The sequence below is a fragment of the Buteo buteo genome, chromosome 20 (genome assembly GCF_964188355.1).
Source record: "Buteo buteo chromosome 20, bButBut1.hap1.1, whole genome shotgun sequence".
NCBI classification, from domain to species: domain Eukaryota; kingdom Metazoa; phylum Chordata; class Aves; order Accipitriformes; family Accipitridae; genus Buteo; species Buteo buteo.
Window position 1 is genome coordinate 27,036,688 of NC_134190.1, and position 23,200 is coordinate 27,059,887.

The window sequence follows — 23,200 nt, forward strand, 5'->3', positions numbered from 1 at the left end:
TTGCCAGCAAATAATTTCATTCCTGCCTGTACCTATCTATTCAGCCATTTAAATTACCTAACAAACATTACATGTATACCATCTTATCAGCATTTAGAGAAAATTAATCCCAAAATTTTGTTCTTACTTGCTGTTGCAGTTTGGGTTATGCAACAGCTTACCGGTAAACATGAGTTGAAGGCAGGCCATTATAATTTAAACAGAAAAGAAAAAAATTGGATATTTTATTGTAAGTTAAATTAAATTAAATCTCTCTCCTTCAGCCTTCCTGGTGTTTTTGGTGAACATGTTATTAATCCTTGTCTATTTGGTAATATGTTAGGTGTTCTTCGCCTGAGAAATAGCCACAGCTTAAGTTTTTCATTTTTGGTACAGCGGAGGTTGTTGGGAGATTGTTATTAGCTTCTGACTGTCATCAAGGTCAAGAATTAATGCCAACAAGCACTGAACAAACATACTAGGAAAAAAACCTCAATATATGCTCCAAATAAGTTATTATTCGGATAGCAGGGGAAATATGGAAATTTTACAGGTGAAAATCAAGGACAGTCATAGATGTGACCCCAAATCACCGAAGGTTATGGCAAAAGGAAGGGCATATTTAGAGTGGGTGGGAGGAGCAGAAAAAGGAAAATATTATTTTGAACATGGTTTTATTTTGGTAAAACATTTTGGTTTTGTAACGTTTCACTGCTTAGAAAATCTATTGTCTTTTTTTTTCAAAAGCTCTCTTAAAAGAATACAAAATAAATATTGCAAATCGAAACTATCCAGCATTTGTACTATGACATTTCCATGTTTTCTCTCATTTTAAAATGACTTCATAAAAATGATTCCCTTATATTTTTAGGGTTATTTTCAAAGTTCGGAGCATTGAAAAAGCCAAACAGCAAAAGCTGGTGCTTTTCAGTCTTTCTTTAGCTGAACATTTCAAAACGCATTCATTTTCTTAACCAGTTGTTCGTTTTTTTCAGTGCTGCCCTAGTTCTTTTCCTCAGCTGTCCGCCTGACTCTCACCGCAAAAATGGTTCAGCTGGTTATGAACAGCAAGTTACAGAAATGTGGAAAACGTAATGGATTATCTTAAGGAAAACCAAATGGGCGCCAGTTTATCTTAAAAAACCAGGCAGTATTTGGGGTGAGCATGCACCTGGTTCCTAAATAACCGCTGCACCACTGCTAGGGAGGTCTAGAGCCTCCCCGGCAGGAGAGAAGCCGTTAGAGCAGGCACTCTGGTACGTGGCGCAAAGGACGGTCTGCCAAAAATTACCCTGGCGCGATCGGAAAGCAGAAAGGTCTGCGGGCTACAAAACCACTCGGTGAAAGCCACTGCCACCCGGGACCTCGCCTGCCCACTGCAGGACCTTAGGAGGACGCGTTTTCTGGTGACCGGCCGTTTGCCACGGCATCTCCCAAAGCTGCCCCTGACCCGCAGGTCGCTGCTGTGCCAGCGGATTCCTGGCACGGAGACGGACAGGAGTCGCCTCAGACGTGCTGCCCATGCAACGGTGGGGCACTGGTGCTAAATCCTGACTCTGAAGCCTCAGTACGGACCGCTGTGTTTCCTTTCGGTAGTCGCTACCTGAGGAATCAAGCTTCCTGTACGAAAATGTGACTTGTGACAAGTTTTGCACACCTGCTCTGTGCTATAAAACGGGTAGCAGTACTGCACCGAACGGAAATTTGGGGATGGGCATAATGGCTCGGCACCATCAGACACAGCCACGACATAGGCTCTGGATCTGCTTATTTCAGAAAATATTTCTGAGGAGATGCTTGTTTATGCACTGGGGTTTGTTCTATGGATTATTAACATTTTACCCAAGAAAGAAACCATGCCCACTAGCATTTTCAGTGAGAGGTGAGGTTTTGCTAGAGCATAAGAAACCTAGTCTGAAATGATATTACAGGAGAAATCACTGTTTAACAGGTTTGACTGAGAACAAAATCAAGGCTGTTTCTATATGCCTAGATTTCAGGAAGCTAGGTAATATTTTCATGATTGACACATACCCGTTTCCACACATTAAAAAAAGTATTTGCAGAACTTCACGGCTCTTCTCAATGTCTGCAGAATGCGCATCACCAAACGACATTGCTTAAACGCAGCAGGGATCTTCCCACATGTATTGGTTACAGTGGATTTTCTGATTCAAACATAGGCCCTATCAACTCGGTTGGGATCCCGCTGTCACGCTGAGAGTGGAGCTGATGGCTGTTATTAGTCCACTTGGGATTCAGAGCTCTGTGGCTGCTGTTGCTCGGTGAAGGACTCCTGGGTTCAAAACAAGAAAAAAAAGGGCTGTATTCATCTTCGAGAATATCCCATTCCTAATAACTGTACTATCATCAGAGGCATACGGTTCTTTTCCTAAAACGCTTCCATCAACTTCAAGTGAACCTTTTTGATAGTTAGATATTTGTGTCACTAGATTAGAATGATTTTTTTTTTTTCGTACTCCTCCTTGTTCTCCTTGGTAATAGAGGGTGTGGTGTGAAACACGTTACCATTGTCAAGTGACTGCTGAGGACATGTTGGTTCTCATGTCTTTAAAAATCTGTGAAAATATCCTTGCAGATGACAGCAGTTAGGGATTACCCTCAGTATTCAGCAGGAGCAATCTTATTTTCCCAGAAACCTTCTGCCCTTCCAGATGTTATGATGGGTTAGGACTGCCGACCAAATCAAATTGAACTCCTCAGGACAGGGTTCAGTTCTACTTCATTTAAAAGTGTGAGCATTGCCAAAAAGAGAATGTGTCTGTTGTACAGAATGACCCACATATTCCCTACAAATACTTTCTGTAATGACACCTGTGTTACTGCCCCTGCTTCTGCTGCACTGACTAGAGGGAAATACTGAAGAACTTACATTTCTAATGACTCGACATTACTGTTTCTCAAACATTTGCAGCAACAGGAAAAAGGATGGCCAGGGAAAAGTGAGCTATGGTCTAAAGGTCAGAGTTATTACAGGTTGATCAGAGTCGATGACCTCTGTTTTGTGAGGTTGTCTGATTTCTGCAGTTAACATTCACTTCACTGTAGCTTGCACACCGCGAATTTGGGCATGAAAGCCAGCTTTTGCATGTTTCCCTATGGCAATAATGTATTTGCTCTGTGTCCTGCCTTCAGCATGGGGTCAACGAATACAGTGAAGAAACCACTTAATGCTTTTGATGTCTAAAGAGGAGAGAAAAATGCTTGGCTCAGTGACGTAGATTTTCAGGTGGGTGACTGACATGGAAAATCAAACACATTTAGTACTCAAAATTGACATTTTCTTGACTCTTTTTTGTGGTTCAATTAAACATTTTGTTATACTCATTTTTTAATGCAGTCGTGATGTCAGATGGGTCTCTGCCCGGGCCTCAGCCTGGTTAAAGGTGCTAAAGAAAGAGTTATCTCACAAGGATGATGACACACACAGAAACGGCAGTGCGTGGTGTTTCTTTCTCACAGCCTCGTCCTCAGAGGGTCTGAAGAGTATCCAAACAGTTCAGCTCAGCATCCCCGTTCAGCTCCTGAGAACAAGCCTGTTTGGAATCTGTCCTTTTCAAAGGAGATCACCTGGGAAAGTCCCTGCCTTAGAAGTGAGTGTCTAGTTTACCCCCACTTCAGAAGGAAGAGTCTTCCGAGAGCCTGTATTTTCTGATTCAACTTTCCCTACCTGCTATATTCCAGTTACTATATTAATCTCTGTTCATTTCTCAAAGGGATTTACTAATGTCCTGCACATATAATCACAGACACTCAATAAGATTCTTTGCCTACTCATTTTCAGTTATTTAATAAGACCATATTTTAAGGAAAGTTGGAAGCTGAAAGATGCACGTTTTTCACTTGCCTGGATGTCCATCCTAAATGCATTGTACTTACAAAATTGCCATATGTATTTAGTGTTGTGCTCCATGGACAAATCAAAGTCCCTCCTGGAGCCCAGGGAATAAAGTGAGTGGGGCCTTGGGAAAGTGGTGTGTGTCGTAGAATTGGGACTTGTAGAATTAGGACCTGTACTGGCTTGGCTCTTCTGAGCTTGGCTTGAGCTTGGCTGCTTCTTCAGCATCTCAGTCATGTTAATTTTTTTTTTTTTAAATCAGACGACAACAAGCTGGAAAACCCCATATATTTCTTGTTTTCAGAAAAAAACAAATTCAGCAAAATTTTCCTCTTTGTAAAATTCGTATTTAAGATAAATGGAGAGCCATTTAGTACAAGAGACAAGAAGGCTACAAGTGTGACAAGGAGGTTATAATTGTTGGCTTTCAGCTGCTCTTGGGAGATCACAGAAAGAAGAGTTCCTCAAAAAGATACCATATCTAAAGAATATGAAGAATTCCTAACAGCCTTTGAAGTCTGCAGATTCTCTGGGAGGTTTCCAGGAGTGAGTAACATGACTGCCAATAGTTCAGCTGCCTGAAAGATGAACATAAACACATCAAAAATTACTCTGAACTGTACCCAGGTGAAACATGCAGAATCTAGTTTGCATTTAGGGAGACCAGTTGTTTCCCAAACTCTGCAAAACCTTTTTATCCCATCAAAGCAGAAAACATAAAGCAGACCTTTTAACAAACCTATATAATAAAAGCATCTTGTGTGGTAATGAAGAGCCTTAATTACAAATGTCAAGGCAGGAGTCTGTTGTTTAATTTCTGACTTTCTATTTGCATAATTTACAAGTTCACTGAGGAATGTGCAGTTTCATTGCTGTTCTTCTGAGTCATGCCATGCTCACTCTTTGCTCTCAACTCACATAATATGTAGTTGTCCCTGAGGATTCATTTAACTCTCAGAGCTTTAAGTTTGAAAATACTGGCATTTATGTCTTTTCTCACAGGAAAGAACTTATCGGGATAGTTGCATAATATACAGAAACGGTTGTGCTCGGCTAAACCATGGGTTTTAACTCTGAGGAGCTGAAATGAGCTGCCTGTGATTTTTTTTTAGGATAAATACGTACCATCAGAAAAATCCATGTGATCAAAATTCAGTTTTGGTGCCACTTGTGAAGAAATTGCAGGGGAAGAGATGAGCAGCAGGCACTGATTTCTGCTTAAAACCGGAGAGGGAGTGTTGGAATAGCTAATAGTATACTGGTATCTGACCGGAATGAGAGGAATCAGGCTTCTGGTTCCTGCTCACACGAAAACACGGGTGGCTGTACAAAGGCAGGTTTCCCCAGCGAAGACAGAGGGTAAGAAGTAGCCGTGTGGGTATGGCCATCTCCGCGCCAATGAGCCTGGTGGAGCTGTAGCTTGAACATGGATCTCTGACCTCGCATATTTATGGTAAATCTTCAAGGCCACACTGAGGGCATATGTCTTGAATAGTAAATCCTGGGCCCTTCTTTCAGGACCAGCCTATCCAAGACTTCCTCCCACAGCGTTATTCCTATCATCTCCTTTATATCCAAGTTTTATTTTTTGTATGGACATTCAGACAAATGCTATTCCATTAATGTCAATCTATCACTTTCTCATGAGAAAGGGTATCTGATGGTAGAGATGGCACACTATAAATTCCTTCTGCGGAGAAGATGGCTAATTTCCCTTCTTCCCCTCTCCCTCTTTATGCAGATAACAAGCCAGAAGGTCACCCACACCCTGGAGAACTTGTTCATTGCTTGTATCTGGGCTTACAAGAGGGTTTGCACACAGAGGAAAGGAAACCCACTGGGGCCTGGCTTGGTAGAAGCAAGTAGTGATTTCACTCCAAAAAAATGGATCTCGGCTCCCCAAGCAAACCTACAAGCAAGCCGGCGGATCTGGGGAAGCTAATATGTTGTGGTGCAGACTGCTGGTCTCTTTGAAGAGAGGCAGGTGACTGGGGATTTGGTTCCAGCTTGCTGGGGAAGGGTTTCAGGTTTGGGTTGTTTTTTCCTCCTGAACCAGGAGAACAGGCTGTAATGAAGAGGTGAGCTTGGCCCGAGGTCTGAGCTGCAGCTCTGGAAGGGGCCTGCCTTACGGCAGCTGCTGGGACCAGTACGGACAGGCCATCATCTCTGTAGCGTCCTGGGGAAAAAAAAGGGGGAAAATCAAAGTGCCTTAGAGAGGAACCTTGTGAACGACTGAATAAGGTGAACGACTGAACCTCGTGGATGACTAAGTAAGCTTTTTGCCTCACGGCCCATAACTTGTCAGCCCTCCAAGATCTTGCTATGGGTCCGTCAGGCAACTGAGGTCCATTTGTTTCAGACCAGGAGGAAGCAGGACGCTGGAAATTGTCAGGACTGGAGGTGCTCACGTCAGCCCTGAAGAACAAATCTGATAACGCCTTGAAGCGTCCTGCTTGAGCTCGTGCTTTCTCCTTGCCGAAACCTCCCGTTTGAAACGCGCTAGTTCACAAACGACACGTGGAAGAGCGAGCTTGGGAGTTCACTCTTAGTTGCCACAGTTGCTTCGGCTCCAATAGCCCTCGCAAAAGTTTTAATTGCCCGGGTGGGCAGGGGCAGAGAACCCCTTCGACATCGTGATGCCCGACGGCTTGCGCAGCAGACGTCCCCTCCGAACCAGGCAGGGTGGGCAGGGGCTGCGGTCTCCCTGGGATCCCCATTCCAAGCGTTCCCTTCCACATGGAATGCACGACGTTGTCCGTGTGTCTGCCCGTGCCTGTCCCGAACAGGAGACACACAGGGTGGGCTGGGGTCTTCCCTGCCCGGACCCTTTCTCTCCAGAGCCTCCATTATGTGTTTACACCAGCGTGTGCCCAGGGATTCGTAGAAACTGATTTTGTGAAGCTGGCACGGACTGTAGGGTAGGTACGCTCACCTCCAGCACAGACTCGACAATTTGCAGGATTACACTGAAATGTAATTTCTTTCTGCTAGGCCAAAGTTCATTATTTCGCTTCAGAAAAAAGGGTAAGAACAGGTGCTCTCTGCAAATGTATTCAGTAAAGTACCTTGATTGCTCTGAACTGATTTATGTGTGGTAATTACTTTGTAATGTAATTAGGACCTCTTATATTTACTTCCCTTAAACTTGCTGCTTTGATGTTGCACTTGGGTGTCTGTATTGCTTTGTGGGATACAGTCCAAAACTGCCTGGATCCAGTCCAAGATTAGCAACGCATAGACACGTTTGCAAAACAGGACTTTGAAAGTCGAGCAAACATGGGAAGAAGGGGTTTTTTTTTCTGTCACTCTGTTTAAAATTTTGGAGTTTAAAACACTGATTTAGTGTAGTAATTTTTGCCAGAATTGTTGATTGATCAGTGACAGTAGCAAACAAGCATTTTGCCTTCTTCCAGTTAGGAAAAAACCCTTACATGTTCGTCTAGGAGATGTATAGCTTATGTGGGATCATATGTAAGAGGAAATTTTGGGGTGCTCTTGGCTTTAAAAAGGATCTGTTGGAAAATCTCAGCCAAATCAAACTGTTCAAGTGCACACTGGGAGTTTACAGAGGAGTAGCCAGATTTCTACTCATGAAAGTTGCCTCTTCTGAAAAGCGGGGTAAATTCTACTGGCACAAGATGCAGCTTTTTGTCCAAGGCAACTTACTTGTGCTGAAGAATGAAACTGTGTTTATATCTTAGTGCAAATACAGCCTCAATTCCAAGAAAACAAAATGACCCCCTTCCAGCTGATTAATCCCAGAAAGTTCCTGAAATAAAAAATGAGCATTAGATGAATTTTGTTTAAGGAGACAACTCATACCAAGAAAAGGGGGGGGAAAAAAAAGAAAAAGAAAAAAAGGACTTGTGCCCTGGCACAAAACAGACCAAATATATGTATTTTTAAATCAACACTTCATGGGGAAAATTCTGCATAAAAAACTGAGCTTTGAATGACTAAATATGTGGAATGAATTCATCCTTGAAGGTAATAGTCTGAAGGTGGATAACTGAATGGAAAATACTTTTTAGTCATTTCTGAATTCCAAATCTTTGTAGTTTTAGAGAAGAAGACAAAATATCTGGGAAGAAAAAAAATTAGACATGTTCTTAAGTCATGTGAAAAATAGATGTTCAAGTTTTTAGATAAGGAAATAAGCCCTTAATCCATGCAATTATCCATGTAATGTTAATTCTATTGTCTTGCTCATGTCTCTATTTATAGTGTGCAGTGCAACAATGATGCTACCTCTGATCTTGGGTACCTGTTTTTGAGACATTGCTCCAAAATTTATTATTTTCCCTATATCTTGCTATTAATATTCATTATTAGTTGTAATATTTGGAATTGTGTACTGAAATTCCGATAGAAGTGTTTTTCAATACAGTGACGAGCTACTGAATAACCTAGAAACACCTGGAGAGTGTTAGGTAATTTTAATACGCCTCTTTGCATGTCATCCACAATATTAAAATAGTTTTCCTGTTATTGCTTTAGCATAATTAAAGTTATACTCCACCCTTTTTCTATAAAGTTCACAAAACACACCCTCTGAAATCCCACATGCTCTTTCAGCAAAAAATAGGAAATTTGAGACTAAACATTTACAATGTATTTTAGGTAAAAATTAATCCAAACCAGAAACCCAGAAGCTGTTGGGTCCACCAGTTCTACATGCCAACAAGCAAATTAGCAACATACGTGTTGAGAACATTTTTTTTGCGGGTCATCCTTCTGTCCCTGCGGTCAGAGCCATACTTTTGATTTGAGGGAGAAAAGGAGGTGTATGGTCTGAGAGCTGACCCTAGCCCACCCAAAAGAAAAACGGGACACTCAGAAGGACATTAAAAGGGACAACCAGAAACCAATTGACACCGGCAGCTTCAAATAACTTACAGAGATGGAATGCAAAGGACAGAAAGATGGGAGAGCAGTGAAGGAGTGGAAAGTCAGGGAAAGGGGGGATGGCCAAAGGGGAGAGGCGATGCCAGATTCGGTCTGTTATTTTTCAGCAGCAAATAAAAGCACAGGGGAGTGGGAGCATGTCGAGAGGTGCAAAGAAGCAGCGATCGCCCTGGCGCGGGTCCCGGTGCCCTGTGAGGAGCGGCGGGCGCTCTGCGGGGTGCAGGGAACGCGGCCATGCCTGCCAGCGCTGCACCAGATGAAGCAGATAAGGTCACTCCCACACAGGACAGGCTGCGGAGCCTTTCTTCTTAGACACACGGTGTGGAAGCATGGGAAAGAGCGGGGATATGGCTCACTGCTAACCAAATCAGAGGATTCCTGGAGATTTCTTTTAATGCTCCAGGCAAAGGCAGCCACATACTCCAGAGTACAACGCTAGGTAAATGGTAGAGAACAAAATTGTAAGTGTGAGACTAGTTTTCCACTGATGGCAGTGAAGGTATTGGTACATGTAAACCTCCCGCCGAGCCTTCACAGGCAATAACAAGAGCTGGCTCGATTTCCAAGGATCTTATTCAAACACTGACTAGAGACCGAAGGCAGAAACCTGGAAAAAGAAATCAGATTTGTTAAAATTATATTTCTTCACTCCTAGGTGATGACTCAGTATATAAGTTTAGGTAGGCAGCTTTTTACTGGATGAAGGGAAAGGAACCGGAATAACATACAGAAACAAAAGCCGCAAACCCAGCTCCAAATTACAAGCCTGCTAATTGAGCCCTCTCCTTCCAGTGAAGTTGTGTGTGAGGGATGAGCTACGCTCCCCTCCTGCAGCCACCCGAGTCCCGGAGGATGCCTCTTGCTCTCAGGGCAGCTGCTGGGTACAGAGCCCTCACTGGCGTTCCAGCCGGCCCCGCGGAGCTCAGCCGTGTGGACCCCGTCCCACCGTGCCTCTCCGCTAACCCTTCCCGAGACCCTCCCCACCGGTTCCTCACGAGGAACCCTCAGCCGTGGTGACCCCGAAACAAGGCTGCGATCGCCGGCAGGACCCGCGCAAGAGGAGAGGGGAGCCTCGCCATCCCTCTTGCCTCCTCTGCAGCTTCTAGGCTGCAGGCAGAGCATCACTCGTCACAGGCGCTTCTAACAGGTTTTTCACAACATAAATATAACATTTGTAACGATGTCAACTTTCTGACAAGTCTGTTGCTACCAGCAGCACTCCAAATACCGTACCAGGTGACAGTAAATGGGACATGTTTAAGCCTGTCCATTGGTCTCTCCGTTGGACTCTTTCATTTCTGCACTAGATGCCAGCAGAGTACTTGCCTTTCTGGGTTTTTACCTATCAGTAGTTGTCTGGGAGAGAACACCTTTCTATTTTGCCTGGGGACAGCAGGCTTGCATGTCCTAGGATCTTGTTTCTTATGTTAACATACAGCTAGAAATGCAGCCAACAGCCATGAGGATTTACTTTGGGGTATTATTCCACGCCAATTTCTATAAAACCAGGGGGAGCAATGGGAGGAGTATTGGTGCAAACCTTTCAGCAAAAAAAAAACAACCAACAAAACAAACAAAAACCAGCTGTGTGTTTCAGGCAAAGGAGAAATTTGACCACTGTGTGTTTGAACAAGTGAATCTCTTGTGTTCATTCCAACCCTTGTCCGTCTTCTTCCTTTTTTTTCATTTTTGAAAACCCTAGAAATAGAGATGTTCACAGCTGGCTTAAAAAAATAAATGTATAAGTTGCTTAAGACTATAGGAAATGCATGTGTGCAATGAACCCCATAATCCTGAGCCCATTACAGAGCTGATTATATCTCATGGGGAAAGAGACAGTCTCTTCAAGTATGGGAGATCTAAATGATTTAGGGTTTGCAGGTCAAACATAATCACAGTGTGCAGGCAAAGGCTTGCATTACAGCAGAGCGAGTCCTTTGGTCTCCTTTCCCCCAACCACCCTCAATTAGAGATGCTGGGCACGAAGACAGTATTTACAGCCGTGAGACACACGTGGGATCAGATGTCTGCTTCTGCTGGCCCAGTCTGCTCCACAGGGGACCGCAGCTTGGCCGGACCCAAGTTCTGGGCGTTAGGAGGACAGTAGTACTTCAGCCTTGTGGATCTGAGTACAGCAAGGCCACCCAGGTGGGGTTAGACAAGCTCAAGCAAGGTGCCATTAATATCAAAGTATAAACCGGATCTTTTCAGTCAAGTCTCCCCACTCCCTCCCTTGCAACACAAGCAATCTTTTTAATGGTTTCTTACACAGTTGTGCTGTGCAAAGCTACTGACAGGTATGACAGGTCAAACACCCTCTGTCTGGTCATGATAAACCTTAATTTTGAGTTGCGTGTAGCTCCCGCAGCACACAGAGGTGGGACTCGCCTTGCCTGAGTGATGATGCACTCAGCACAGCAACGTACACCTGCCCTAGGTGGGTAGGCTGCCTTTAAACTCCGTGATCAGCACAGTTGGTGGCATCTAGGGGGACTATCCATTTAGTTTTAAAGAAGACACCCATAAAGTGTGAATCATACCCTAAATCTCGATGACAGCTATGGGAGTGTAGACACCTTGCTGACATGTAGACATCCTCATTGTAAATGTCTGAAGTTTGGTGAATTGATTCCAACCATCACCTGTTTTACATAGTCCTCAGCTTACACAGTGGCCACTACCACACAGAGTACTGCTGAGGATCTACAGAGTGACTGTGGCACTTCTTTGTCATATACGTTTAGGATCAAAATTTCTTTATTGGTCTTTGACTTGAAATGGCATTGTAATTTTCTTTGAGCTCTTTTGTCTCTCTCATTCCTCCCCCCCCCAACATGCGCACACACACAAACCACGTGCACACACAGAGAAAAAATTAAAGCTATAGTAGACATCAGCCTGAGGGCTAAACTAATGTTCCTTGCATACAAGGCCGTTATGGAAATAGAAATGGAAAATTTCAACGAGCTACCATCAATAACAGCCAGCTCAGACTCAAATGCTTCTAACTTGTTGAAAGCAAGTCTAATCAAAAATAACCTGGAACACTTTTGGACTTGTTGGGAATACTTGTGGGTGTGGCTGTGTTTAATCTGTGTGCTAGGGAGAATTCCATAATATTTTTATGCTGCAAGTTTGCTAGGACAGATTCATCTTAATTCAGCACTAATTCCATTAAAGAAATTTATGATGGACAATAAAAGTGCATGAATATACTGTAAGAAAATGCATCTCTGAATTTAACAATGCATCAGCAAATGCACCACTGATGCTAAATGTCTCAGCTATAAATGCTGAGGTCTAAAGATTCTGCAGTGTCTTAAATGGCTGCATCACACACATCATTTGCTTTGTAGTGCACCGGTCTGGAAGGGAAATTTTCCCAGAAGACTGAAGTGTGCTGATAATAAGACTCAGCAGCCTCGTTGCAACTTCTCTATACCGCTTTATTAGGAATTACACATATTTAGAGAGATGGAAAAAAAAAAGAGCGCAGTATAGTGTTTGTGTGCATCTTGCTTTCTAAACTCCTTAAAAAATAAATAAATAAAAGTTAGAGTAAGAGGCAACTGATGTGGATGGAGCCTGCTGCACCCTGCCGCTCTGCATGATCTGTCCCCACCCGTTCCGGTTGGGATGACTCCTGTGCTAAGCCTCTCCTCCTCACCTCCCAGTCCCAAAGCCTGCAGTTGAGTCTGAGTTGAAGAGCACCTGGAAACTGGATGGGCAGCAGCAGGAACAAAGCTGTCAGCAGAACGGGTTTTCTTCTTTTCGTGTTTGGAGGAATCTAGCTGGCATCTCACTGAGCAGAAGCAGCGAGCTGGGATAAAACAGGATCCTGTACTCCAGGTATGTGATGGCAAGCTGGTCCACAAAGGCTGAGTTGGCAGCAGAGAAAGGCTAACTACTTTTAACTGTGCTGAAAGGGAGAAATCTGAATTTGCTAAGCAATTAGATGCAGCTCTTTGAAAAGGCACGAAACATTCAGCAAAATCCACTCCTTTAGAGAGAGACTTTTATTTTGGTTTCAGTAAAAAAATGCACAAAGACAAGCATTAGGGAGTAGATAAGGTGAAGATAAAGGGTGCCAACTTTGGGAAAGACTGGATTTTATTTTGAGTCCTTGCTGCAAGCTGTGGCACAGCAACAGTTCTGAAGACACTGGTAACCATTTTATGTCCATCAGTAGCAAGACCACATTAAAGGACCATAATAATTTCTTTTTCCCTTATGGTAATAAATTCCCATTCTTATCCTTGTTTCATCCATTGGAGCACTTACAATTGAAATAAATTACTGCTGACATTTAAAATGTTATCACTGGACCCAGGAAAAGGGCAGAGATGTCACATCTTGGCATCACTAGTTCAAGGTCCTGCCAAACAGCACAACACTTTGAGATCACGTGCTCACACTCACTTTCTGAGAAGTGGGGATTATCCTTAGGACTATCTTTGCCCCTGTTTTTATCTGATTGTTTTTAAAGATTTTCAGCCTCACCTTCCAATAGGGGCTTGTTTTTTCCTATTGAAAACTTAAGATTCAGCAGGATTTAACCATGTGATTTGTTGCTCCCTAAAAATGTAGTTGTTTGCGTCTGCCCGACCACCCAAGGGAGCCCACCTTTGCCTTGTGATAATAGTAAATAATTCTCCTCAGTTTTTATGTTACTTGCACAAAAGCTGAGTGGTGTCAAGATACCCAAGGAAGAGCAGGACCATTGGTGAGGAGGAGAAGCTATAAGAAGGCCTTCTCTTAACGAGCAGCAGGATAACAGCAGACTCACAGATATGAGTCTTTTTTCCCTGTTCGCAGCAGTCAGTTTTTCCCCTGTTCGTAGCTTCCCACCAGGCTCCGCATCTTCTCTGTGCTGGAGCTTAGTGATGAGGAGCGGGGCATAAAGGCAAGATGCTGCCTGCTTGGAACCGTGCCACAGGGAAAGCAGGAAAAGGAAAAGTGTAATGGCTGAAACTGGTGGGAAGAGGGAATGAGGTGAGACAGGACAGGTAGGAAATATCCTGGCTTGTTGCTTCGCCACACCGTGTTGCGTGGGACAAAGCGGGTGGGAACAAATAAAGCTTCTGACTGAACAGGATCCCATCAAAGACTTCTAAGCAGTTCAGGTGTGGCTGCCGATTACTAAGGTTCTCCGCAGCCTGGTGCCTGGAGGAGAGCCAGCTGGCTAGGCGTCAATCAAGATAGGCTAAAGAAACGATTTCTGGGGAGCAACCAACAGATAAGGAGTAGGTTGTTTCACAACTATTGCAAAACTTAATGCCTCCTAAACACTGCTTCCTTGAAGGGGACACCATAGGTTGTGCCCTTCCGAACAAAAGACGTTAGTGGAGTAAGATTGTGGCTGCCATCTCAGAAGCCAGTAGTGTTAGCTATCTTTGGGAGCGCCTGTGAATTCTCCAGGCAGTCTCTTGCACTTCAACAAGCTCATTCATCTTAGGCGAAAAAAAAAGAGGTAGGGAGCACTTTCGCATGAACAGACATCTCTCAAGCATTTTCAGGCCTATTTTGGGGAGCTTAAACTAAGAGATACTCTCCCATGTGTGTTACAACTTCCACTTTCATACGATGGCAAAGCAACGGAGGTTTTAGTCCTGAAGATCAGGCTACTTTATGCTTCCTAGTACCAACCCTGACATTCAGATGTTGAGAAAGGTGGGAGAACAATTAACAAATGTAATCAGCTCTCAGTTATTCGCACAGGGGATTACTAACGATGTGAGATCATCCACCTCATGGCTATTTCTGAAGCAGCGTGATTCTAGCAGTAAAGCTACATTCACCCAGTTCCTGTATCTCTACACCCCACTCTACCAGCCAGGGGTTATGGTTTTAACCAAGCATATTTGCTCAAACTCAGTGCTGGCCCTGCCAGATCTGGTGACAGCAGCCCCAGGGTTGGGATGAGGAAGAACAGTGTCTCTGCGCTGTACATCGGGAAGGCTGATTATCTTGGGTATAAGGCAGTCTAAATGCATATAAAATTTGGATGCTGTTATTGAGCCTGTGTTAATCACGCACGCTGGGAAGTGCTGTGTAGGCACAAGCAAGCGGTGAGTCTCTGCGGCATCGACTCTCTGTTCTTCAGTCTGACTGCAACATGGTTCCAAATGTGTCCATATTGCCCCAGTGAGATTTCCCATTACTCAGTTCTCCACTGCTGTGGCTAATGGAGAGCTGAGGAAGGTATACATTTTTACCAGAATTTGCTGTTCTTCCATGATGACTAAACCGCTTTCTGAAGTATGTGTTACAACTCAAACAGAAGTAATAGTCTGATGTAGAAACGATGAAGCAGAGACAGTCATAATGTATACGCAGGTGTGTGTACTGCATCCCCAAGGACAGTTTCAAAGTCAGCAGATGACAAGGAAATGCTACTATTAACACTGCCCCTGCAGACTTAATTGGATTCCTAGTATAGATGCATTATAACACTACTTTTAATTACAGGATCACGTTCTACTTTTTGCACAGAGTCCATTCCAAGCTCCTGACACAGGAAGTCAGAACAACTTTTGACTTCAATCTCCCTAGAGGAGCTACGTTGTCTATAATTGCTATTTTTGGGGATGGGACAAACCCAAATACTCTCACATATTTTGAATGAGATTTGCATATCTGCTTGTTTTCTTGCAATCCCTTTCCAGGGCATAAGGGCCCAAGGCATTGGAATCTTAATTTACAAATCTGTACTGCAGTCCTTCACTGATTGTGCCCAATACCTGGGCTCCCAGAACAGCTGTTGTGCTGCTACTGAAATCGCAGGTTAGTTCGCAGGCGCCAGCACTGAGAGAAGCACTGAACACTACTTTTCTGTAGCAGTTGAGTGCTGTGGTCCTCACCCATCATGTAATTCAGAGAAACCAGCACGGGATTCCCCATGAAGACACGCATAATGGCCCCACACCTGGGGAGAGAGTGACATCTTTAAGCCATACTGCTTCACACCAATGCTGACAGAGTGGCACGGGAGCAAAACAAATGTGAGAGTCAGGACCTACATGTGCAGGTCGTCTGTAATTTTATAACTTTGCATTTGGTATTTCTCTTCATTCTCGGCTTAGTGACACATAACGGACTAAGAGACATTTGGCACTGGAACATTGCTTTTGCTTTTTTTCTACTTTCTCCTTTCAGACAAGGATGTCAATGTTACTTACAGAAGTTATCAAACTACTTTCTGCATATTGTATTTGCCTTTATTTGCCCTTAATAATTTGTGTTAACAAATTGTGTTGACTTTCTTGCTCTCTTTTTTTTTTCTTTTTTTTTTTAGGTTTCCAAATGGCTGATCCTTTTCTATATGGTACTGGAGAAAGATCTCCTTATGGATGCCTTGGACATGAAGTACAAATTGAGCACATCAATGCATATGTTTGTAGACCATCTTTTTTCACAGACAAAGCTGTGATTGTGATTCATGATATATTTGGATGGCTGTTCCCAGACATTAGATACATAGTCGATTTGATTGCAGGTCATGGATACATGTAAGCGACTGTCTTTCCTATCTTCCTCTTAAATGCATTGATAGATCACCAGGCCCAAAGCTAAGCACGGTGTATGGTGTTTCCCATACACATAGGGCAACTATACCATTTCGGTCTAAGCAAGTAAAAATGCAAAGGGACAAAATGTGTCCATGAGGCCATCAAAGCCACTAAAATTGACCCATGAAAAATGGCTACCTGAGCACAAGGCCACAAGGAGAGTCACAAAGTGCCAGTGTTTGTGCTTACGTGGCAGCGTGGGTGATTAAAAGATAAATGTTGGTATGTATCTTAAGTTGTATAAGCTTTTCAGAACCAAACCTTGCTTTTACTAGCAAAGACATATATATGTGTTTATATAGAATCAGGAGGGCTGCTTAATCCCTTTACTTTTGTACTAAGTATGTCTAAGGAAATAATGAGAGTTTATTTGTGGGTTGTATTTTTTTTTTTTTTCATAGAAAGACATACACTTTTAGCTCTGCTGACTGCCAGAACAGGATAAGTAGAATATGATTCAGGTAGTAACCATGTAGATGTGTACTCTGGAGTAGACAAATCATTAGGAGCCATTTAGACATTCACAGATTCACCCCACCTGGATGTGAAAGTTGACTTGATTCCATGTCTCACACAGAACTATCTGCCCAGACTTCTTCAAGGGAACAGACCCCTGGAAAACTACTGATCACTGGGCTGACTTTGCTGACTGGATGAAAGATCATGATCCTATGAAAGTAGACAAGTAAGATGCATATTTGTACTTGAACTTTAAAGAGCATCTAACAAACGAGAGGAATTTATATGAAATGTTAAAGGTGGCATCTCACAGCAGGGAAAGCTGCCTGCACACACACAATTGCTTATTCTGGGAGGTTCTGCTGTGGTTCTGGGCACTATCTTGGCTGGGATTTGGAAAGGACCATCTGCTCCATCCAGCCCTCTGGTTATTGTCCCCATCTTGTTTTCCTGGCCCCTTTTCTAACTATATCATACTGACTGCAGAGGCTCATAGCCAGTGTTTCGCAGGCTATGAAATACTCAGCACTTTCACCCACAAGTGCTGACTCTGCCTCCAGTTCCTCAAGATAAGGAGGAAAACTCCTCCACAACTGCTCATGTTATCTGCCAGGTGTCACTTGCCCATCTTGCTTTCTGCCTTGTAGATAATGATAGGTGCAGATGATATTCTCCTGAGCAGCACCAGATCAAGCTTTGCAAGACTGCCCAAAACCTAAGATATATCTGATCAACAATACTGTTTTTCTCAATGTGAAATAGAGGGCCCACTATCTGTAGAGCCCAGCAGTGCCTGTAACAAGGCTTCCCTGAATTATGGGAGGCATTACTGTTTCTTCAGCATCTATCACCACAGCCTAAAACTTCAGAAGATGATAGTGAGGCAGTGATACCCTATTACTCAGCTATCATCTTGTAAGCCACAAATATTCTTCTGAACCTTTCAAGAGATCCCAGTGGTCACAGGCTAACTTCAACATCTCTCAGCAAAGCTTTTGACCATATAGTTGCAGAAGCTGTGACTGAATTTTTTGAAAAGACAAATGACTAACACACCTGTAAAAAATCCTACTCCAAAGAGTGAGCAGATATGTGGGCACGGTCTTAAACAATTAAGCGCTCAAGGACATGCCTGTGCTGTCTTTTGGGGGTTGGCTTGTAGCTGCCCTCAAGGTCAGATCCGTCGCTCTTTCAGAACACAAAGAATGAAACACACCCATGACTTAGTACCCTTCCAAACAAATCAAATCTGAGAGAGCTCATCCATTCACAGCACACACGCTACAGACCTAGGACGCAATCTCCTGATTGTGCCACTCTTGTACTGCTTTTTTGTCAGCCTAAGCAAAACTGTGACGACCTTACTAATGTGCATAATATTTCAAAATATAGTTATTAGTATGTGCAGTCTGCATTTAAAATTAATTTAAAACTTGGTAGATAATAAAAAAGATAAAACTATTGAGACCTAAGGACTTAGCAATTAAAAAAAAAATTACCTGCTCTGGCCTACATTAAAACCAATTTGCATATTTTTTGCATTATACCTCATACAATACCTGTTTTTTTAAACATTATAGTTACTGATGGTTTAATTTTGAGTAATTGCTACTAGTATAGTATTATTGCATGTGGGCTTGGTAGGATATTTTAATATTAACTCATGCAACAGGAATGACATACTCAAGATAAATCTTTATCTAAATAGGTAGACTCTGGAGAGATAGCACAGTGAAGCTTATCTATTCCTACAATCCATAATGCAAGATGTTGTTCTACTTGCAGATATGTCTTGTCTTTAGTTGTCCTGTCCTAGACAAAGTGATTCAATTAAAAATTTGCTTCTTTTGAAAACAAAGGAGCAGGTCACTCTTCAGGTAAGTATTTAAGTACCCACACCTGTACTTCCCTAAACTAGGACCAGGGTTCTTAACTCCCATTTAAGAATAGAAGTCACTGCTCTGGGCTGAAATGTGTTTTTTAAGTATTCTCTGTTTTAAATGATTGGGGGTGCAAATGCAGAAAAATTCATGTTTCTCTTTTAATTTACTACTTAAATTGTCAAGTATTGATCCTGCAATAGATTCCTTAGTTTACTTTTGTTTATATGTCTTAGGGAAGCTGATGTTGTCTTGAAGTATCTAAAGGAACAATGCGGTGCAAAGAAGATTGGTATCGTTGGGTTTTCCTGGGGTGGAATGGCAGTACATCACTTGATGCTGAAAAATCCTCAATTAACCGCTGGGGTGTCCCTCTATGGTAGTGTAGAACACATGAAAACTTACATGGGCTCACATGACTACGCATAGTTTGTAACTCTAGTTATTGCTTTGTAAGAATTTCTGTAAATGTTCGACTCAAAGGTGAGTTGCAGATTTTAATTATGGTTATTTCAGCAATATGCTATATTGGTATAAACATTTAAGAATGCTGTGAACCAGAAAAAAAATTGCTTCCTTTTGCACAGTAATTTTCTAATCTTTTTTTTTAGTGCTTGGAGAGTGGGGAAATATATTTTCCAAATGCTTTTTTCCTCCATCCAAATAGAAACTGTCCTGATCTAAAAAATGCACATAATAAGTAAACCTAAATAGAAATTTTGTCTTTTAATTTGCCATTTATCTTGCAAGAACGTTAACCTCACTAACAGACTGTTTCTCAAAAACATTGTAGGAATAATTAGGGACTCTGAAGAAAGATACAATTTACTAAATCCCACATTTTTCATTTTTGGTGAGAAAGACCACACTATTTCTTACAACCAGGTAAGCTGTTTTATTGGAAATTCTTTTCCCATAGTTCTTTCATCCCACACAGAAATCCTAGCTTGTTAGAAACCATTTTCAGATAAGAAAAATCAGACAGGCTGGATTGTTTTGCTTATATTTCAATTTCTCCCATACCTTGCTTAGGTTATTCAAAGCTTCTTTTTTGAGGTGAGAAATGCAGTAAAGAGCAGTTGTTGGTCTCTGAGTGGCTGGACAAGCAGAGTGTGAAACTGGGCAGGGACATCCAACTGGTATGAGTCAAACATCTCAAAAACTGGGATACTAATGCTATGAATGAGAAAACAGGTAGTTAAACCATTGAATTTGGACACTGAATGGAAAAAAAGTAATTTCAGCTTAGTAACTGAACTTTCTGAATATGTGGACCAATGACTAATTGATTTTGGTACGAGATGACAAAATTAACTGTGTCAGAAGGGTGGGCGTGAATTTTAACTAAGATGATGACAACTCGTGGACACTCTTTTGACTCCTGGCTGCCAGCTACGTTCTGATATAACCCCTGTTGTAAGTGTATCTGAGAGGTTGGATAAATATATGGGTAGGAAACTGGTGCCCTCTTCTGTGCATAAATTCTTTCTCTTCAGTGACAAGGATAGCATACCACCTCTAGCATAGTTGGTTGTGAAGGAGTAGGGTCTAACTGGGGAACTGGCAGCATACTCTGGGAATGCAGAAGCCAGATGGTATTTACTTTGAACTGTAATTCAGTATGTTGATCTGCACCTCAAATATGTGTCTCCTCTGCACAGGAAAACAAATCCTTCACTCCCTGTCCCCTTTTTATGGTGAAAGTATCTTTTTCCCAGGAGCACAATTTTCATAAATACATTTTTTTTCCATCACGTGTTACACACTGAAACTATACCTTTTTGTTCTGAAGCTTTCTTTCTAAGCTGTTTAGACTGTGTAAGAAAAATTCTTGCATTAAAAAAACCCCAAATCCTCAAATACATTGTTTTCTGCACTGAGCAATAAAGAGCTCGGGGGGGGGGGGGGGGCGAGGGAAGTGAACATGAAATAAATTACAATACTGACTCTAATCTGCACAATGGGTAGAATTGAGCTTGCAGGGGCAAAATAAGTGTTCATCCTCCTATTTTCTGACCTTTTAATGGAAATGTGCACAAAAATGTGTCTACACTTGTATATAATCATATGGTTAGTACTCTCTGGGTGCAAGCATGTGTGTACTTATCACCAAAAGATTGTGCAGGAGCAGTGTCTTTTTGTTATACAGTAAACTAGGAAAAACCCCTCTGTTTTCTTAAACTGTGTTATTAAGCCTATCAAAATATTTTGGACTGAGAGTCACTGAGGTTTATGGAATATGTTATCTCAAGATCAGAGCTTAAAATTAGGCTACAAGCCTACATCTCTGAATAGAAATGGACTTGTTCCTTTACGGCAATAAGATTTACCAAACCATCTTTGCAGTAACTGTTGAGGTTCTTAGACTCACCCATACTTTTAGAAAATGTTTCAGTCTTATATTCCAAAGAGGGGTTTTCTCATCTCTTGAGCCACAGAACCTGCTTCAAGTGTGACAGTGGAGAAAAGACAAAGGTGTAGAGATAGGAGAAAGAGCAAGTTTGGCAAATGTAATAGAAAAAAACCATAACATAATGGAAAAACTCTTTCTTTTACAGATCACCTTATTGGAGGAGAAGTTGAAACAGTACTGTAAAGTTGCATATAAAATTAAAGTTTATCCTGGACAAGTTCATGGGTTTGCACAATTGAAGCCAGAAGATATGAAACCTGATGATAAACCTTATATTGAAGAAGCTAGAAAGGATATGATTGATTGGCTCAAAATGTTTATTTGACAAAAGCATAAAGTAATACTAGGCTTCAATATCAGTGTTTGATTCGAGAGAAGAAAACAGTCAAGGGAGAACCATCTGGTTTTGAAAACTGTCACGAACAGAAAGAGGAACATTTTAATTTAAAGTTCTTAATTATTTTTTACACGATTGTGACATCAAAGCTGGACTAAAGGACAATTAGGCATTAAAAAGTTGCTTGAATTTATCTTGCTTTGTATTTGCTTCATTTTTCTGCATTATGACATCAATAGTAACGATACTGTTTATCCATTTGTCTTTGCTAGCGAGCATGACTTCATCGTGACTTTACCTGAGTAGCTTCATGTTTTGTTTTGGTATGATGATTGGTGGTCATAGGTGTTAACATGGAAATACCCTGGTTTTACATACAGACTTTTTTTTTATTAACTACAGGGCATTTGTCTCAGATATACTGCTGTACTGAGAAGAATTTCCCAGGTGTGAAACAAACACTTGGCTATGTTAAGGAGTTAGGAAGGAATGATGTCATTAGGTGGCAACCTCCAGGTATTCCCTTGGCAATGGTAAGGAGGGCACTTCTAGTATTCCTTCATCAACATCAGGGAAAAACGTAACCAGTCCCTTCTGGCTGCAGAAGTAACCCAGGCACGAATGCTGTGGAAACAGTGGGTTTATTGTCCTGGTCCAAACTGTGGTGATCAGACACAGGGCTGACAAACAGGTACCCACGCTCAGTCCTGATAATATTGTTTGCTTTACGTTATACCCCTTGTTCCTCTCTCAAGTTCTTCCCCTATATCCCCCTTATCTCCTCCCAAGCACACAACGTATAAACAACAATAAACATCCCTGTTTACTCTTACAGCACTGGCCCCAGTTTTGTTGACCTGCTGACCTTTTTTTTTTTTTGTATTTTTTTTATTTCATTGCCTTGGTAATGACTTGGCAACTTGTGTTTACTCAGAAATCCTCTAAGGGACCCGCGTCCCTTTTTATTTTCTACAGCAACTCTCAGTTTCTTACCCTGTCAATGTACCCATAAATCAAGCCTAGCTCTCTGCATGGATATTACTTTCCCTTTGCCAGCAGGAATGTTTGGCAGTTTCACACATTGCTATCCTATCGGAGTCACTATAGGGTCAGGGTTGTCCACGTGCCTCAACAGACAGAGTATGTTAAACAATACTGCTGTGAGGAGAGGTGTCACGAAATCAGAGGCGCCGGAGAAACTGCATGATGCTCAGCAATCTGGCCCGCCGGTCAGCACCTGCCTGGACATCAGCACATCTGTCTTTGCCTTTTGGGCGGCTGTATCAATGAAGGTATGGCTATAGACATGTTGATGGAGGATGCTCGTAGTTAGAGAGAATGAAACTTGAAACTGTAAGCGTTGTGTTACAGCCAAGAGAGCTGTCCTGTTGTGAGCACAGGGGTATCTCCCATGGCTGACCTTCTCGCTGGGGTGCCACGCTTCTGCCAAGCTGGCCACGGTGGCTCCGCAACCAAGCGCCGACCTGCTGAAATAAATTTCCTCCAACACCGCGACAGAAGGATAAAAGAAAAATAACGTGTGTGTGGTTTTTAAGTACCTCCCTGGATATGCTTTGGGACTCTAGACCAGGTTTCAGGCGGTACTGGGCAGACCTGGAGAAGTGCTGTTCGACAGCCGGCTGAATATGAGCCAGCAGTGTGCCCAGGTGGCCAAGGCGGCCAACGGCATCCTGGCTTGTGTCAGGAACAGCGTGGCCAGCAGGAGCAGGGCAGGGATCGTCCCCCTGTACTGGGCACTGGTGAGGTGACACCTCGAGTACCGTGGTTGGTTTTGGGCCC

General features: G+C 42.5%; 1 protein-coding gene across 4 annotated transcripts; it reads left to right on the plus strand.

Annotated features, from left to right (window-relative positions):
• The first annotated feature begins 12,368 nt into the window (after positions 1-12,368).
• LOC142042317 (carboxymethylenebutenolidase homolog) lies at positions 12,369-21,593 on the plus strand. 4 transcript variants are annotated; one of them, XM_075052113.1, is made up of 7 exons: positions 12,369-12,592; positions 16,038-16,251; positions 16,889-16,996; positions 18,630-18,647; positions 18,887-19,029; positions 19,444-19,535; positions 21,209-21,593. In XM_075052113.1, the coding sequence occupies exons 2-7, from the start codon at positions 16,046-16,048 to the stop codon at positions 21,386-21,388; spliced, it is 747 nt and encodes a 248-aa protein (XP_074908214.1). In that variant the 5' UTR covers positions 12,369-12,592; positions 16,038-16,045; the 3' UTR covers positions 21,389-21,593. The 4 variants fall into 4 exon arrangements, with proteins under 4 accessions (XP_074908214.1, XP_074908216.1, XP_074908215.1 ...); XM_075052115.1 differs by having other exon boundaries at positions 18,887-18,942; XM_075052114.1 differs by lacking the exon at positions 18,630-18,647.
• Positions 21,594-23,200: the final 1,607 nt, after the last annotated feature.

Bases quoted from the DNA above. Each gene is read 5' to 3' on its own strand.
- LOC142042317 (XM_075052113.1), top strand. From the start codon at position 16,046: ATGGCTGATCCTTTTCTATATGGTACTGGAGAAAGATCTCCTTATGGA. The intron at 16,252-16,888 runs GTAAGCGACTGT...TGTCTCACACAG, and splicing joins ATTGCAGGTCATGGATACAT to AACTATCTGCCCAGACTTCT. The intron at 19,536-21,208 runs GTAAGCTGTTTT...TTTCTTTTACAG, and splicing joins ACACTATTTCTTACAACCAG to ATCACCTTATTGGAGGAGAA.